At 42.0% G+C, this 17769-nt stretch overlaps 1 protein-coding gene and 1 long non-coding RNA gene across 2 annotated transcripts in view; both read right to left on the bottom strand.

Annotated features, from left to right (window-relative positions):
• Nucleotides 1-1502, bottom strand: part of RTKN2 (rhotekin 2) — a 33081-nt gene extending 31579 nt beyond the window's left edge. The window contains 1 exon segment of the mRNA XM_079312724.1: nt 1397-1502. Within this exon segment, the coding sequence (XP_079168850.1) occupies nt 1397-1438 (42 nt within the window). The 5' untranslated portion in view covers nt 1439-1502.
• A 6217-nt stretch (nt 1503-7719) lies between these two features.
• LOC306805224 lies at nt 7720-17689 on the bottom strand. Its single transcript, XR_013775156.1, has 2 exons — nt 17491-17689; nt 7720-9557 (listed from the first exon to the last, which is right to left on the bottom strand). It is a non-coding gene; the product is annotated as an uncharacterized lncRNA (long non-coding RNA).
• Nucleotides 17690-17769: the final 80 nt, after the last annotated feature.

The following is a 17769-nucleotide window of genomic DNA, read 5'->3' as shown; positions in this document are numbered from 1 at the left end:
AACTAATAAATCAGCTGCCACAAAGCTCCAAAGAATAACATCCTACTTCCCCCTAATAATTCCCAAGACAGTAGACCTCTGCAATTCCCCAGCTCCTCTCCACATCTATCACCTGCTACAGAACTACAGTGAGGAAATAAACCCTCCTGGTTGGGGAATCTGCATGTATCCATACTGGGGCTTTCAAAAACTACACAAATCATTCAGTCCACACTGCATCTCAACCAGGCCCACATAAAATATTCTGGACTAGAACTAAATGGCTGTTGAGCCAATAATCACACGACATAAATCTCATTTGAAGGAAGGACTTGGCAGCCTCATATGGGAATGTATGAAGTTCTTCATGCCTACAAAAAGAGACAGGTTAACTTTCTTTCCCCCTCCATTCTGTCTAAAAATATAGGCACACCATCTGGACTCAGAAGAATGACACAGCACTGGTTTTGCCATATGCTGTCTACTAATGCACCGTTTGCCTTGTGGAGTCTATGCTTTCCCCACCAGTGGAAGCACAATCCCGATGAGATAATTAAGAGCTGCTGGGACTTTCAACCCCACACTCGGGAACTACCTAAGTAACACTTCCAAAAAGTGTCTTTATATTCCCCACTTAAGTATACTTAGCATAAGAAATTTCAAATATTTCTACTATTACACAGGTAACACAGTCGCAAAACAAAAATAACAAAAACAGCTGAGAAAAATTATACAGATACTGCTAAATGTATTGCAGGTAGAAATTTTACTTGATTTAATTGGTAACTTCATTACAGGTTTTCAGAATCTCTTTCCAAGGAACACTTCCGATTTTCTGCCATAGAGGTTTACATCTAAACCCTGTAAGTATAGCATATCAATTTAAAGTAAGCAGGTAGCCAGGCAGTGGGTTCTAAAACAGGGGCGATGTAGTCAAGACACCAGCTTGGGCATTTCGCAGCTAGAGATAGAAATGAGTGTTTGCTGCAATTGACAGCCACAGTTTCACAGAGACTCCCAAGTTCAACTTGTCGGGGTTTAAAAAAATCGGAATCGGAAAACCAGTGGCTGGAAGATTGAAGAGGTGCAAGGGAGCAACTCGAAGAGCCTGCGGATGTGAGGGTGACCGGGGCCGGCTGCGCCCAGCCCAGAGCAGCAACTCTGCCGGGGAGGCCTCCGCGTCCCTCGGCGAGGCACCTCAGGAGCGCGGCTGCACCGCCGCCACCCGGACACGGTCACCATGCCCGCGGCCACCACGGACCCGCCGAGCTCGGAGACGGCGCAGCTCCCGCCCCCCGCGCCACCCGCAACCGGCACCGCCCGCCACACCACCCCCGCGGCACCGGAGAGTGCGAACCGGAGCGGGCCGGGTCGGCTCTGCCCTGCCCTGCTCTGCCCTGGCGGCCCCAGCACTCACCGGCCCCGCGGCGCCCGGCCGCTGCCTCCTCATCATTCTCATCGTCCTCGGCGGCGGCGCCGTTCAAACCTCCCGCCCCAGCAACGGCCGCGGCCGCCCCGCCCCCGGCGCCAGCAGCGCCCCGCGGGACAGCGGCCGGCGAGGCTCCGGCCCGCAAACCTCGGTGCCTGCGGGCCGCTACCGACCGCTACGGCAACACCCTGTGTTTAGCCACAAAAGTGAGTGCCCGTAGTGAAGGCCAGGACTGTACCTGTCTTGGCATCTTTCTTCCTCGTTAATTTACTTTCTTGCAACACGCCCGTGCCGCCTCTTTCTGGTAATTGCTCTTAGGGAGAGCGCAGGGAGCGGTTCGTGGCAGCTTACCGGCGGCAGCACAGTACACTGCTGCTCCAAAGCATGCCACGAATTTTAAACCATGTTCTTGGGTTCCTCTTGCAGTTCATCTAATTATGCATCTTTAATACGATGGTACTTCAAGAGCTGCACTAGTAGCAAATATTGTTGAAAGTATACTGTTATGTACTGAGAAAAAGTGCATTAGATTGACTGGAGAGGAATGGGAGTCATATCTCTCTCTTCTGCTGCCACTTTTTCAGCTGTTTGTCTTCGGCAGATGAAACAAATGAGCCAAATAGTGTCTCCCATCCATTCCTCATCCCTGATTTTTTGGCTTTCCTCTCTGAATTCCTTCTTGACAGGTGATGGTCAGAAGCACACATCCTCATTGCTTTGCACGGGGTTGTCAACATTCATGGAAAATAAAATATGCTGGAATGAGAGAGATATGCAGTGCTGCTAAGAGCTTTCTACAGAAATCTCCAGGCTAACATATGCTTGTTTAAAATATAAGAAAATGTAGTTAGAAGGGAAAATTTTCAAAGCCTCATTGCTTCATCAGGAATTCACATACATGCTCGGCAGCTTAGCTGCACCCGTGACATTTACAAAAAATTGGGACACGAACACAGCAGGCTGGCCTCGAAGGAACTTCTGAACCAAAGTGCAAGGCAGAGGACAGGGAGCTCTGCTTGCCTCCAGACCACTCATCTCACCTGGGGCAGAGATGGCAGAGGCAGCTGTTCAGGAGGTCCTGTCTCCATCTTGGGCCATGTTTCTTAGGGCATGGAGAGGATTCAGATATTCATTAAATAGATTCATGCCATCCTGAAGTCATCTGCATACCACTGGCAAGCTCATGCTACAACTGGGAAGTCCTATCATGTTGCGTATAGGTAAAACCCTACAAAATAAGGGCCTTGTTACCCTTGTAGAATCATGGCTCAGGCCTGCTACTTCAGCCAAGTAGAAGAGGACTATAGGAAAGTGACTCAGCTGAATTAGAGGTAGAAAAGCAAATTATATAACCTTTATGTGTTCATATTGTGGTTTATGGTGTTTGGGTGAATTATATTTGTTGTGCTTCATTGGAATGTAACTGATAAAGGCCTAACTGCTTTTAAAGGCTTGGTTTTTGCACTCCAGGGCTCTCTCTTGCACCTGCCTGGGGAGTCTGTGTCGCTGTGCTTCATAACTCTACCCCAGGTTATATATTTATGGATGCTATATTTTTTCCTGTTGTTTAGATACTCCCTCCTGTTTTTTAGTTACTGTGGCTTTCCCAAAAGAACTGTTTGTCCAGTTCATTCAGTGGAGAAATCCCATCAGTGAGCCAAAAGGCTTTTGCTTAATCAAGGTATGATACTTAGAGCTGTACATGGACAGCCAATATATCTAAGGGTGGGCTTGAGGGAGGTTTAAAGGAAAGTTTCCACCTAATCCTGGTACTTTTCCTCCACTCAGGATAAGCCTTGGCCTCTTGTCTCTGCTGTAGAGTTAACAATTTTGGATAGAGCAAAAGCAATCCACCAAATGAGGGGAGAACATGAGATGACAAATCAGAGTGTCCTTTTGCTCTATAGTATGGCATATCTCTTAAAGTGTGGTCTGGTCTCTCCTGAATCAGTCAGGGATGGGATTCGAGCCTCAAAAATCTGCAGATAATTTTCTAGGCTACAGAAGAAAACTAGGAACAGTAAAATGTCATAGAGCAGAATTGAACCAAACAGGTGAAAGTCTCAGGTTAACTGAACTGTATTATCATGGAATCAATGCTTGACCAAAGTTGAGTGAGGCTACAGCCTTGACTGAATGGCTCAATCTCTTTGACGTAAACTGTGGAAGCTGCTGGAAATAACAATCTTACTGCAGAGATAAACAAATAAGGAATTAATTACTGTAACTCTGCCTTGCTAAAATCCCTTCAGCAGCTCACCATATAGTGCCCTACCATGGAAAATTCATACAACCTGCAAAAAAGACAGTGAAATGCTTCCTATCAAGCATCATGCCAAGCAGTTGGGGTTAGACTCTAGAACAAACCCATTGGTTCAATCTTTGCAGAAGCACTGCCTTCAAGACTCCTGAGAATAGCTGTCAGATATGCACCAACGGGGTTTTGTCAGGATGACTACATGGATATAATAAAAATTACTGCAAAAGGACAAGTTAAGCCCCAAATTATTTCAGGCAATCAGCATCTCTAAAACTATTTTTACTGGTGGTGTAGACAGATCCCAGGAATCTGTGGCAGTTGTACAGGAATTTTAGATGCTAATTAGCATGGTTTTGCAGTACAGTCTGTTCAGCAAATCTGAGTCCCAAAATGTGACTGCTAGTAGCATGAAGAGCCTGTGCCTGCAGCCCTTACACACTCCTACTGACATTGATTTGGAGCCCTTAAGAAATCAGTGGCAGTTAAATGTGTAGAACTCAGCCCTAAGCAACATGAATAGTTATCTTCTCAAGCTCAGTGCATACCTGCTCTTCAGCTGGTTCAATTTCCAATTTTCCAGTACATTAGGAGCATGTTTCTGCAAAGTCTGTCTTCTCACATTCTTGCACCTGCTTCTGCTTTTGTCCTCTGTTGCATTCAGTTTCTAGAGATGTTAGTTTTTTTCATAATAAAATCAGGCTTTATAACTCAGTGGATCTGTCCGATGCTTAATTTAAAAATTAAACATTTCACCAAACTTCTAGTATTAGCTTTTAAGGGAACCTGAAACTAAGGCTTTAAAAAGCATTTCTACAGGTTTAGAATGAGGTGAGATATTCTTTCCACACTTCATGTCTAGCTCCAACAAAGCTCCCCTGCTGCTGTTATAGCACACAAGCTAACTTGAAATGAAGAAGGCTTTATGCCATCTACATTATCCAGAAATTTGGGATTCAACTAGAAACTACCTATTCTGCTTGTTCCCTAACTGAAGAATAAATGCAACAGACAGCAACAAAAAAAGGAAGTATTGTACCTGTGTTTTTTTCTCCAGACAAATGTCCACTGAATACAAAACAAGGAAAATCCTGCACAGTCACTGCTGCTAGTGCAGAGAAGTCAGAAGGGGGTAGGGTGAATTAAACAGGGGATCTATATCCTGCCTTCTGGGGTTTCTTAAATGAAACTTTTTTTTTTTTTCAGATGAATCACACCATCCTTTTATTTGCCATTTGATTTGCATTTCAAAGTATTTGGCTTCCTTCTAGTATTAGGGAAACTGGATAGCAGAGAAAAGATCATTGTCTATCTAAATCACTGTTCGGCTCAAGTGTTAGATCAACATATTATTTTAAATGTTAGGCCCATCATTTTGGTTTAGCAGGTACAAAATCTCTACACCTACTCTTGACAGCACTGCAGTATTTTTCTTAATTTCTTAGTTCCCACAGCTTGCAACACCTACTTCTTGAATATCATCAGTATGTGCCAGTAGAAATGCACTCCATTCCTCTTCAGATTTTTCCTAAATGGAAATCTGTGAAGATTTGTACTGGACACATGCGCAAAGAATTTGCAAATGCTTTTCATAACTGACTACTTATTTAATTTTAAAATTAAGACCAAACTGTTTCGATTACCACTGGCTTTGATTGCCATGTGTCCTGGTTTGGAGGACAGGCTTCTGCCAAGAAAGGCAGAAGCTTCTCTTTGAAATGGAGAATGTAAACCCTCCCCCTCCAAATTATTATAATTTTGAAATTAAGGGGCTTTCAGGCAAAGATATGGGAATTAGGAATAACAGTTCTTTACTAGGAAAATTAAAATAGAAATACAGTATTACAATTAACAAACCCAAAACACTGATAGAGTCAGAATACAACCTGACACCCTGTCAGTCAGGTGTTGGTAGCAGTCCAATTAAATGGTAGCTACAGTCCTGCAGTGGCAGATGTGGTTCAGCTGGAGCAGTGCTCCTGGAGAAGGTGCAGTTTTCCTCTGAAGGTCCAGGGATGATGTGGAAAGGTCCAGTTTTCCTCTGGAATCCAGTGGAAAGAAGGTTGCCTTGGTGTTCAAAATCTCAGTTTTTATCTATGTGGAAAAGGCTTGGCTCCTCCCTCTGGCTGGAGCATCTCCCAGTAGGATGATGTAATTTTATCAGTCATACAGTGGGATTTAATGGGCCAGCAGCAGATGATATCTCCTGGAGGGAGGATGGGTTGTGGAAAAGATAAAGATGATTGCCCCAGCTGGTTTTAAAGATGGCCCATTAGCAGATAATATGTGCCATGAAGATGAGGATCACTGCCCCACCTGGCTTCAACAAATGGTGATAGAATACATACTGCTGGTCACATCCTGTATTCCAACCAAGACATTATGGTATGTGACCACTATAGATTGGTGAAATGGGCAGAGACTGGAATTTAATGTGGTTACTTGACCACTTATTGAGGCCTCAGAAACTCATTTCTTCATTTCAGCCTGTTGAGGTTGGTTAAAAGTCTTTCCATTCTCTTAGTTGGGCAGAAGGGCAACATGTAGTCCTACAAAACAAATGTGGATAACTACCTTATTGTAATGTGCTTCTGGTTCAGTTTTGATTGGATAAGGTGAAAATTAATCATCTGTCTGACAGTGAGCTAAAGCCTAACCCTATCATGGTAAAAGTTATGGCAAGAGAAAACTTCATAGGCTCCATCTTGGCTAACTGAGCAGTGTGAAGTAGCTACCTTCTCTAAGGTGACCATGGAGCGTGATGGCAGTCACCCAGGTAGAAGGAGCAATTTTCCAGTTAGCTCTTGGGATTAGCATAATTTTTTTTTTCCTGAAGGAAGGTAGGCTGAGCATTTGCAGATGGTCTACTTGTTTTTCCCCAACAATGCACAGTATCTCTGCAGAACACAATATTGGAAACAACCTCCATCTGAAGCGAGTTTGTAATTTGGTCTGATTTCTTCCAAGTACTGGATTACAGGTATCTAGGGAGAGAAAAATGGCAAAGCAATGTGCTCTGGAGACCAAGCAACATTAGCTGCCCTCTGTGCAGCCACTTGCACTCAATTTCCCACTGCACTGCAGCATTGCTAAGGAAGTAAATAGCAACTTGCCCTTACCACATCTTGAGGTGACAGCTGGTTTGTCTCAGTAGTTTTCCCAGCCACACTTGGGGCTATGACAATCTGCAGCTCTTTAGTTTTTCCTGCCTTGCCATTAAGCTATAGTTTTTCTCTATTTTTCTAAGTCCTGAGTTGGGTTCCAGCTCCATAAATGGGCATTTGTCATACATATCAGGCCAAGAAAGAGCAAGCCAAAGCAAGAAGGATTAAAGTAAATGTTATCTCATGAAAATAGCATATTAAAAAGAAAAAAAGTCTCATTACTATCAATATATTTAATTATATGTTCAACATAATAACCATTCCTGGATGGAAATTTTTATCAGAGGTTTTAAGCCTCTGGTTCTTAAGGAAAATCTAGCTTGGAAATTATGTCCTGCTTCTTACAGAAATAGATACTGAAAAAATATTGAACAGTTCGTCCACCCAAGTGCTTAGATCCATGGGGATAAAAAGATTTAAGATTTTAGAAGTGCCAGATAATTTTTCCATTCTCAGCATCCCTAGTTGCTGTGCCTCCACCAACCTTCTCCCTAAATCCAGTCTCTTCCTCTGCCCCTCAGAGTGCAATGCCACTGTGAAATAACCTGCCTCCTTGAAACCTCAAAAGAGCCATAATACAACAAAAGTGTTTGTCACATCACAGCCAATAGTGGGACCCCAACAGGGATGTAAGGCTGTTCCTGGGGAATAAGCCCAGAGTCAGACTACATCTTTTATACAGGTGATGCTGGAATCACTGTGGTATTGGATCAAAATTGTCCATTCACACGTAGGAGGAACTAAGATATAATTTTCATAGGGTAGAAGGATCCCAGGGGAGAAGTTTGCTGCAAAGGACTCTCCAGACACCCCATGGCTGAGGTGACAGGCAGTGGACCTTCTCTTCAAGCTTACCACAGCTGCACTGGAGGAAACCATCAGTCCAGCTATTTTTCCCCCCACTTCAGTTCCTCTCAAAGTCAAACCATGGGGAGGGGATGAAACTGGACTATGCCTATGTTTTCCTCAATGTGAGATGGAAACATTTCTTGCTAATGATAATATTTTTTTGCCTAACAAGATGAGCCATTTTTACTCATCATTGCAAAAAATTGGGGGTTGAGTAGCAAATATGGGCGATTACATTTTACCTGAGGTTGGTTTGTCAGACATTTCTATCATCCTTCTAACCATTTCACAGCCTGTTAAATGAGCTGAGAGAACACTTCATGTCACTGTTAACATTTTAAATTAAAATCATGGTAACAATAATTAGCACCTCATGTTTTTACAGACAATTTCATCTAGAAGAATAAAAATAACTAGTTCTGCCTGGATGCATGCATGACTTGCACACATACACGTGTTTACCTTCTTATCTAAAAATCAATTTGAGTTCCAGGAAGCTATTTCTAGCACTTGATTCTAAGCGTGTGTTTGTACAGTGTCATCAAAAAGCAATCAGGATATTTAAAGAAAAACCAACAGCAAGTACATTTTTCATAATAGGTTCTTTAAAAAGCTAATGCAGACCCAGAGGGGAAGTTATCCAAGTTCGATACAGAATGACACCTGTTCAAGATAATCCCCAAATATTTTTTGCTAACAGTGTTTGTGCACTAAGGCTGCTTTAACCAACATGTAAAATCTCTCTTTCTTTTATTCCTTCCCTGTTCAGGAATGTCTTCCCTGTCTATCAACAACCTCTACAACACTAAGTCACCCCACTTATATAGATAAGGCATTATAATTAGTGAGAGAAAACACCAGCAAAAGCAAGCCACTACCTAACATGGAGACCATTTTTTCTTAATTTATTTCATAGTGTGGACATTCACAACACAGTCTTAATTTTTTTTTAAATACCCCTGCTGTGTCATACCTTCAGAAGTGTATTAACTTCCCTCTTAAACACCAGCCCAGGAGGGAGCTTTGGATGATGCAAGTGGGCTGTTGCTTCTCATCTGCCCTTTGTGTTGCTTCAAGTCTCTCTCCAAAAGTACATCTCTCTCGTGCTTTTGTGAGGGACAGGTTCTTTCACACAGACGTGTTGCTACATCTGCCTGCTATACAGACAAGTACACTCTCTTGCTGAATGGATTTAAACAGCTACTTGGCACCACCAGACACTGAAGCACCCAGAACTTCATTGGCAGCTTTCATACAGGCAATACACACATTACTAATCTTAAAAGGTTTTTTTTCATTACCATCCTAGTCACACAAAGTTTTAGGCATTCCTTTCAAATTATCTTACGACATGACATTGCTGGGTTGGAGAACTTCTTTGATAATTTTGTAGGTAATAAGTTTCATACATACTTGGCACCATAATGGTTTATGTGCCACCAAGTGTTCTTTACTGACAGTCATCTCAACAGCTGGCTATAAAGTCATCCATGGCAAACAAGCTTCTCCAGGCTATGCCTCTGAGGGATCAGATTTTTGTAAGGAATGAATCATTCTCTTTTTACTAATGGTTTCACTTCTGGGAATTTCTAAACTAAATTTATTGATCTAACCAAATAGCCTGAGTTTGGGATAAAATGTTTCAAAAGAGAATAGGCAGCAGACTCTAATCCCGGGTAGCATTGCAGCTTTCATGTAAGCCTTTGAGAGAAACTGCATGGGGAATTCTGCATGCTGGGAAGGCTCACCTGAATTTAACATAGGCATGAATCAGTTGGGAGATGGAACCAAGCCCCATTTAGATAAGATCAGTTTGGGCCCTGTTCCCACTCCTTGTGGGAGGATCCTTGGCTGCAATTTATATAAAATTAGCAGCCATCTGAGGGCAAGAAATTTGAGGAAAAGATAGAAAACACCATGGCACAATGCCTTTTTTTTCCTTTGGATAATACATGTTGTAAGAGCGAAGAAATGATGGAGAAATGGAACTTCAGACAGCTGTTAAGATGCTGTTTGTTGCACAGATAAGGTTGCAGCAGCTGTGGGTCATGGGTGAGCCTATAGCTGCTGGCTATAGGCAAGCAGCATCTTGAAGCCCCCTTCTATTCATGTTACAAAGCATTATATCACTTTCTCTGCTGTGCATCTTATTACATAAAAACCAATCAGCATCATACACAATACCTTTTATATTTACATATAACCTATCAAAACTGCTAAAATTACCATATTATGTTAGAGACTAGCCAATCATCTGAGTTAGTAGTTATGTGCTAAACTTTGAGACTTGTTTAGCAGTGGAAATTTCTTCTAGCTTTGGTAAAAAACATCTTTCTGTCTGCCTATGCTTTTATACGTGGTAGAAAACATGCCTTATTTGAAGAAGACTTAACCTTTTGTTTGAAGGTCACTTAGTCTTTGAACTTTGGTCATAAAACTCTTCCAACTCGACTAAACCTTTGTTCTCTCAGCTGTTTCAGCAACAACTGGCCCTAAAAGCATCTTCCATATATTGAAACTTGCTTTCATTTCTATAGAACCTTCTGTATATCTGTAAAACTTTTCTGTTAAATTTTCATCCTTCCCAATCCTCCTTTCAGTTCCCAGCCTCAGATGGAGCTAGAAGTGTGTAGTCACACAGCCTTCAAGACATACTGCCTGAGAGATAGATGTGTATGTAAAAATGTGTTTTCAGGAATGTTTTTACAACAAACTCACCTCATTGCTTTAACATAGACCATTTGGCACAAAATACCAGATGTAAATATAGGCCCATTTCTGCAGCAAGACACTGCCTAACGCTTCCATAGTGAGTACCATTTAGATAAGAGCAGGGCTGCAACAAGAGACAAACAATGTCTTGCCTTCTGCTCAGGTGAATTTCACCCCATCTAACAGATTTCTGTCCTTGCCACATTGTTGGGAGCTGGGGTTGGTTCCCTTAGTATCCCAGTCTGAAGGATTTTTCCCATGATGATGCTCAGGTACCTGCTGGGTAGGTGGGGGCTGGCTGCAGGGCTTTTCTCTCAGGTGGGGTCTGGACATAGGCAGAGTGTCTGTGGCTGGAAGAAGGACTGGAACTGAGTTGTTTGTTCTGTTTTGTTGTTAATGTTCATAGCTGCTGTTGTTTCTGTTGGTCCAGTTAGATATATTAGTAAAGAACTGTTATTCCCACCCCCTTATCTCTGCCTTAGAGTTCCTGATTCAAACAATTATAATATTCGGGAGGGAGAGGGTTTACATTCTCTATTTCAAAGAGGAGCTTCTGCCTTTATTGGCAGACACCTGTCCTTCAATCCAGGACACACATGCAACCTGCTGCAGCAGAGGCAAGGGACTCCAGACCAGCTGTGCAGCCATATAATTTTTCCTGCCCAGTTAGAGCATTGCTTGTCTGCAATCTGAAAACTCCCATGTTACCAGCAAAGCTAAAATACTGGAGAAAACCAGGCTCATCTCACTACCATGTAGGAACTAATGAGTGCTCTGTACTTTTTTTCTAAGTTTGTCCCTTGTAGATCATGTCTTCTCTTTATCATATATGAAGACTGTTGGCTTAAGTGAGCCCCTCTCCAGGAACTTTCAAACTCCATCCCCCTACTCAGAATCCTATCCAGCATCAGTCATTCTCCCAGGACAGCAATAGCTGATACCCCAAACCTTTATGTGTTTACAAACCTTGCATATGTAGAAGTGAACTGCTCACATGAATATGAGAAAAAAGAGGAATGGTGTGAAGGAACAGAATTTTCCCTAAGCACCCAATAAAATCAATATACTTTCAGATGACATTAAAGACACAAGTCTGAACTGTGTTCTGTGTCCCTATGTGATACTTGGGATGCAGGTACCCTTTGCAGATGGGAACTTAATATATGGAATAATTTAATATATGACATCAGTGTGAAAAACTGCAGAGCCAAATTTTCTCGGGGAATAAAAATGACTACACTCAAGCTACAGAAAAGTTTGTAGCATTCTACTAAGTTTTGTCAGTATTCTTCTGAATCCCAGCTAAGGTTTCCCTGTTGGTCTGAATTTATTACCACTGTATAACAGTAACCAGAGAATAAAGTACCTTTTATTGCCCAAACTGACATTTCATTCCCTTCCTCTTGATTTGTTTTGGTTTTCATCCTTTTGAAAGAACTGCTGTGTACTGTATGCTTCACAGTCTGGGTATGTTTCAGTAAACTTTTCCTTTGTGTTCCTTCTGAGTTACTGCATTATCATACATAGAAAAGTGCCCCAAATGCAGTGGTCCTTAAAAATCCTATGTTAAGATTGTTGGTATGTGACAGCAAAGACCAAGCAGCCCATACTAGTAGGAACCAGAAGCAACTTGGCAAATTCTCAGTGGCACTGAAGTCCCTGGCTATAGGAATGGACAGGAATTTGAGATTTTATTTGAGAAAATTAAATCAAGTAATTCTAATTCATATTAGTATGGATACTACATAGGAAATTGAATGGTTTTTTTCTTCATGATTTAAAAATTCTTATCTGAATACAGAAAATGCCTAAAGGACATTTGAAATTGAAGTGAAATTTGAAATGAAATTGAATTTGAGTTGAAAGGACAGGAAACATCTTCTGAGGTTCTGGCTTTCCAATGCATCATTCCAACCAGCCCTTGGCAATTGCTCTTCAGTGGCAATTGAAACTTCAGTGGACACATCATTTTGCAAAAATCTATCATCATTCATATTGATATTTCAATTTCCAGAAAAAACAGTGATAAAAGAACTGTGAGCTTTGTGCAATTAAACTGATTGGCTTTTATGGCCAGATCTTGTGTGGAAACTTCTTTGCTTGTGCTGCCACTTCATGTTGATCCCAAATCCATTTCAGACTATGTGATAGCATTATGGAAATGAATATGGGAACAAGCAATGTTTTCAAATAAACTAAAACTAAAATGGGATGAGCTGTGGATTCTTCTCTTCCATTACTTGGGCTTTACTACCAGTCATGTTGGAAAGTGCTCCCCCCAAGAATATCTTAGCTTTACTAATAGATTGCTATCTGCAATGTATTTTGATCTTAAAGCTACAGAATCCTCATCCATGAGACAATTTCTAGTAATTTCTGACAAAGAGTGGAATAGCTTTGGGGTAATCTCAAACAGCATCTGCCCAGCTGCTGCTGTTGTTGGGCATCCTGGTGTAGCACATACAACCAAGGGCCACCATCCTCCAACATGAGCAGGATCAGGGAGGAGGGTGACTTGGGAAAGGGGAAACCCAGCCCCATTGCTTTCCATAGGGCTTGGAGCTGCTCTCCCACAGAGGAGATGTTGCAGAGGACTGAATTTGCCACCAACCTTAACATTGTTCTTTTTACGTCTCTTTTTATGTGAATTAAGAACTTTTAACACCCAAGTACATAGGACTAGGCACTGAATCAGCTAATTAGATATAGGTGGCAATTCTCAGGTTTTTTTGGGCCACTTTGGGCACTTTTTTCAGTCAGGAAATCAATGTGGTTTATTTTGCACATAATTCCTCAAACGTGGAAGGCATGTGATATGACCTTGTAAAAGCAATATTCCTTATCATGTGGTGCTGTTGCAGAAAGAATGCTGTCTGAATGAAATAGTTTGAAATTCTGCTTTGATGGCAGGCTTTGGGCTTTTCTTTAAGAGAAAATGTCTATATTTTTATAAGTCCTAATGAGGGAAAGGCTTTGCCATAGGGAGAAATCTTTCTTTAAAGATATTCTGACATGCTTTTTGCCATTTTTCAGTCTCCTTTTTTGACTGGGACAGCTTCTTTCAAAAACGAATGGACCTTTCTCCTGCAGATTAGATCTCATTTCAAAAGAGATCTGGGATCTAGCAAGCTGGTAGCTAATCCCACATGTAATTCTGAACAGAAACTCATGTGCTGCAGGGAGCTGGCTTACATCAGGCCAGTTTGTTGCAGCAATATAAAACATTCTATTCGGAGATCCATGATATGTTTGTCCCTTGCTGCTGTCAGTGATGTTCTGACCCTCTCCAGTTGCTGTTCCGTGTCCCACTGACCTGACAGCCCCAGTGCTGTAGACAGAGGTGCTGCTACATTGTGGCTGCTCACATGAAGAGCAGGAGAAAAATGGCTTTGTTAAAAGGCTCCAGTTTATTCTCATGAATGTTAGAGCTTAGACTTTGGACCTCTGTAGAAGAGGCACTTGGAAGCTTGGTATGTTCCTCTTCCCTTTCAAAATAAGCACAGTAAAGAGTCACTTGGCTGGAAGGCAAGCAACCCTCCCCTGCCCCAGCTTTTGCTCTCAAGAGGTGTTAGTTATATTTTCTTTATCCTCCTAAATAATTGAAGTCACTCTTTTGGAAGAAAAATCAAAATGGCAGAATTTCCAGCCATATCTACTGCTGACACTTCTCCCCACAGTCCATCTTCTCCTGTCTTTTGGAAAATATGCCCACAGCCATCTCATACCTGAGAACTCTCACCACGTATGGACTAAATGATGCAAATCAACCCATAAGAGAGCCCTTTATTCTCTGTTTTCCACAGGAGCATACAACAGTATGGGGTGAGAAGTGGAAAGCTTAACAACTTTCTGGAGTCAGCTCCAGCCAGGGGTTTCCTATCGGGACAATAATGAGTTTGAAGAGCCTGCAGGAAGGTTGGAAGCTGACTGCAAACCAGGCAGGATAAGCTGCTGCAGGACCAAGGGCAGTCTTGCAGCATGGTGCCTCTCTTAATGCTGTGACAATTCATTTGAAAACACAGACTTGACTTTATGTATGATTTCAAAAGATGGTAGAAAGACTGACATTCAGATTTAAGTCCCCCCTCAAAAGGAGAAAGCAACACTAACCATCACCAAACAGTCACAAACTCAACTCATACATTCATGTTCTCCTTCTTCCTGTTCATTCTCCCTGCAAGCAGAATGCTATGCAATCAGTATGCTAAAATGCACCACCAAAAGCCTCTTTCCTACTGTGTGGTTATGAGTGCCAGTGGCAGCAAAATTAACATTGTTGTATCTTTGATGATTCCTGAATATATCAGAGGTAACATGAATCCTCATCTAAGGTACCACTGCCACATAAGTCACTCAAACACTTCTTTCAAGTTTTTAAGGTCTTTCCTTAGATTTTACTACTCACTTCTTACCTTCTCTCAATAAACAGGAAGACTGCAAGTATTAGATGCAGGTAAGTTTCAGCTGTTCAAGTTACATACATCTGTGGTTCACACTCAAACACCAAGAAAAACACAGCACTTTCTAGCACACAAATTAACTGAGCTGAATAGGCATACCTATTTCAGGCACAGCTTTGCAGCACAAGGGGACAGAGCAAGAGCCAAACTCCCAATTCCATCTGTATGCAGTGGTAACAGATGTATAGCTTTGTGGTTTTTATATAACCATATACAGTTCAAACTTCTCCAAAAGTGACTCTGTGAAAATTCACGTCTCCTATAAACTAGATCATGCAATGAAGACGTGTGTGGGAAGCATGGGCGTGAAGGGGAGAGACAAAAATTTCTAACATTCTTTTTCAAAGCAAACCAGTACACAAACAAGGAAATCAGAGGCTGCTGAATGTAACCAAAGTGATCATAGTGAATCCAGTTCTACACCACATAAAAAAGGCTCCCACAAACATTGCAGCATTGAGAGCCTGAAGGGCAAGTGAAAACAAAACTGAGTCACCTATGTTCCTCATTTAGAATAGGAAAAATAAAATATCAGAAGATAAAAAAGTACAGTAATGCTTGAAAAGAAAACCAGTTTTATAATACTCCCTTTCCTATCTACCTTCAGTAAAGAGGAATCATCAGCTTTAAGGAAGCTTTAACCTATTCTAAGGTCAGATGGGACTCTGTAAAACAGCTACAGACCGCTACCTGAAAAAAGGCTGAATACTATGAATATTCTACCTTCCTTGCAGCACCAAACAGGTTGGTACATGCTGTTTTCATTTAAGTAACTTTTATCCTTCTGGAAATTATACTGCAAAGTGTTTAAAAAGATCTTGAAAGAGAAAGACATACACAAATAAACTAGATAATGCCTCCCCTGCAGTTGGCAGAATTTCATAGAGTCCTATATTAGGGCTGTGTCAATTTGGACTTCATGTGATAGGGGTAGATTCTACCCACTCCAGATTTAAATTACAGAGGATAAATCTCAGACATATAATGGCTGATGCACATTCTCTGCTATAAAATGCACAGTTACTGGTATATTAAAGGGAGTCAGTTCCTATCTAAATGCTGGGAGAATGACTGGACATCCAAATAGCAGCATCAGGAATTGGAAACTGAAGACATGAAGAGCTGGGTCCCAATCCAGCAAAACAAATAGCTGGAATGCAAGTAAACCCTGAGAAATCTTGAAAGAAGAATTTCTGGGGCTAAATGGTTGTCTGATTTCAGATCTAACTGGCCAAAGCCATATAGCTTAGGCTGCAGAACAATGGGCTCCTTCAAAGTCATTGACATTTTCTGTTCCTTAAGACCATGAGGGTTCTCATTACTGTCAGCTGGAGAGGGCAGGTGAGTGTCACCTTTTCTAAATGTGGATGAAGCCTCAGGTAGCATCCCATCATGCTAAGTTCACCACACCTGTATAGCATTCACCTGTACCTTTGAGCATCAGCACCGAATACCTGTGATATAGAGGAGACAGGAAGGCAATGGGCACAACAGAAAGAGATAATGGACAGCAGAGGACAACAGCCAAGAAAGTGGGAACCAAAATACTGTTACATTCTGTCAAAGTTGTCCTCCTAAAAAGAAACAGTCAGGAGTCACAAATCTGGAGGCAAACATGGTTTTAAAAGCTCTTCTCTCCTGACCTCTTTTCTGGGTTTTGGTACTGCTTGATGGTAAAAGAAGGGGAAACCAGCACATTTAGGCAAGGGTATAAAGGACAACTAACTCATGCAAAATGTTGCAGCCTGGATGGTAGCCCACACACTTCAGAGATTAGTTGAAGCTCTGAAAAGCAGCTTGAGTAACTTCCTTTGATGTACCATCTGCTGAATAATTTACTGGGAATGTCTTAATCACATCAAAGGTATCTATCATTCTACTCAGATTTTCTCAGTGTTTAAGATTCTGCCTGTATATTGCACTCAAGGAACAGACATATTCGTACAGAATTAAACTTTACTGCAGTGTTCACACAGAAACAAAAAAAAAAAAATCTGCAGCATATTACCAGTATGGCCTCACAAACTAGGTTTAGGAAGAGCAACATTTCACTATTACCTCAAAAAGGCTGCTACTCTACAATCAGCTTTGATCATGTTTTAAAAATTTATAAAGCAGACATATCTGTGGCATAAAAAAAGTTTAGAAGCACATCTCCCTATTCAGAGGACGTACTGGCAGGGTTCTCTAACATCAATTACATGGGTTTAGACCCAGAGTATATTTAGACTAGATAAAGGAAGAAATTTTGTGCAACGAGAGCAGCGAAACACTGACACAGGTTTCCAGAGATGTTGTGGATGCCCTATCCTTGGAAACATTCGAGGTCAGGTTGGACAGGGCTCCGAGCAGCCTGATGTAGTTGAATATTTTTTTGCTTATTGCAGGACGATTGGACTAGAAGGCCTTTGAAGTCAACCCAAACTTTTCTATATGTCTATGACATCCATTCATCATACTCCTAAATGACTGCTTCCCCTCCCTAAATACTGAGACTAAACTGGGGTCATATTGGAAAAAAAAAAAAAAAAAAAAAAGCCCTAAGCAAACAAACAAAAAACCCCACAAAACTTTCTGGCTTTTAAATAGAGCCACGCAGATAATTATATTCCCCAAAAGCCAAGGCCAGATTATACTTACTTGCATGTGCCAGTCCCGTCTTTCTGCTTAAGCGCTTTAAATTGAGTCATCCTTCAGCAACACCACAGCACATCCCGCGCATTCACTCACTGCTGTGCTGCGTTGACAGGAGCCCGCAAAGCTCCGCGAACGCCCTGGGCCAGGTGCTCAGGGCAGGCGGGTCAGGAGGAGGTCGCTCCGGGGAGGGGAGTGGCTCCGGCCCCGATCGGGGACACGCGGCCCCACCGGGCACCCCCGCCCCTCCGCATCCGCGGCTCCGGGCCCGCGCCGGGGCCGGTC

The sequence above is a fragment of the Erithacus rubecula genome (assembly GCF_903797595.1).
Source record: "Erithacus rubecula genome assembly, chromosome: 9".
NCBI lineage: Eukaryota > Metazoa > Chordata > Aves > Passeriformes > Muscicapidae > Erithacus > Erithacus rubecula.
Note: the sequence above shows the minus strand (reverse complement) of the source record. Positions and strands in the feature narration are given on the sequence as shown.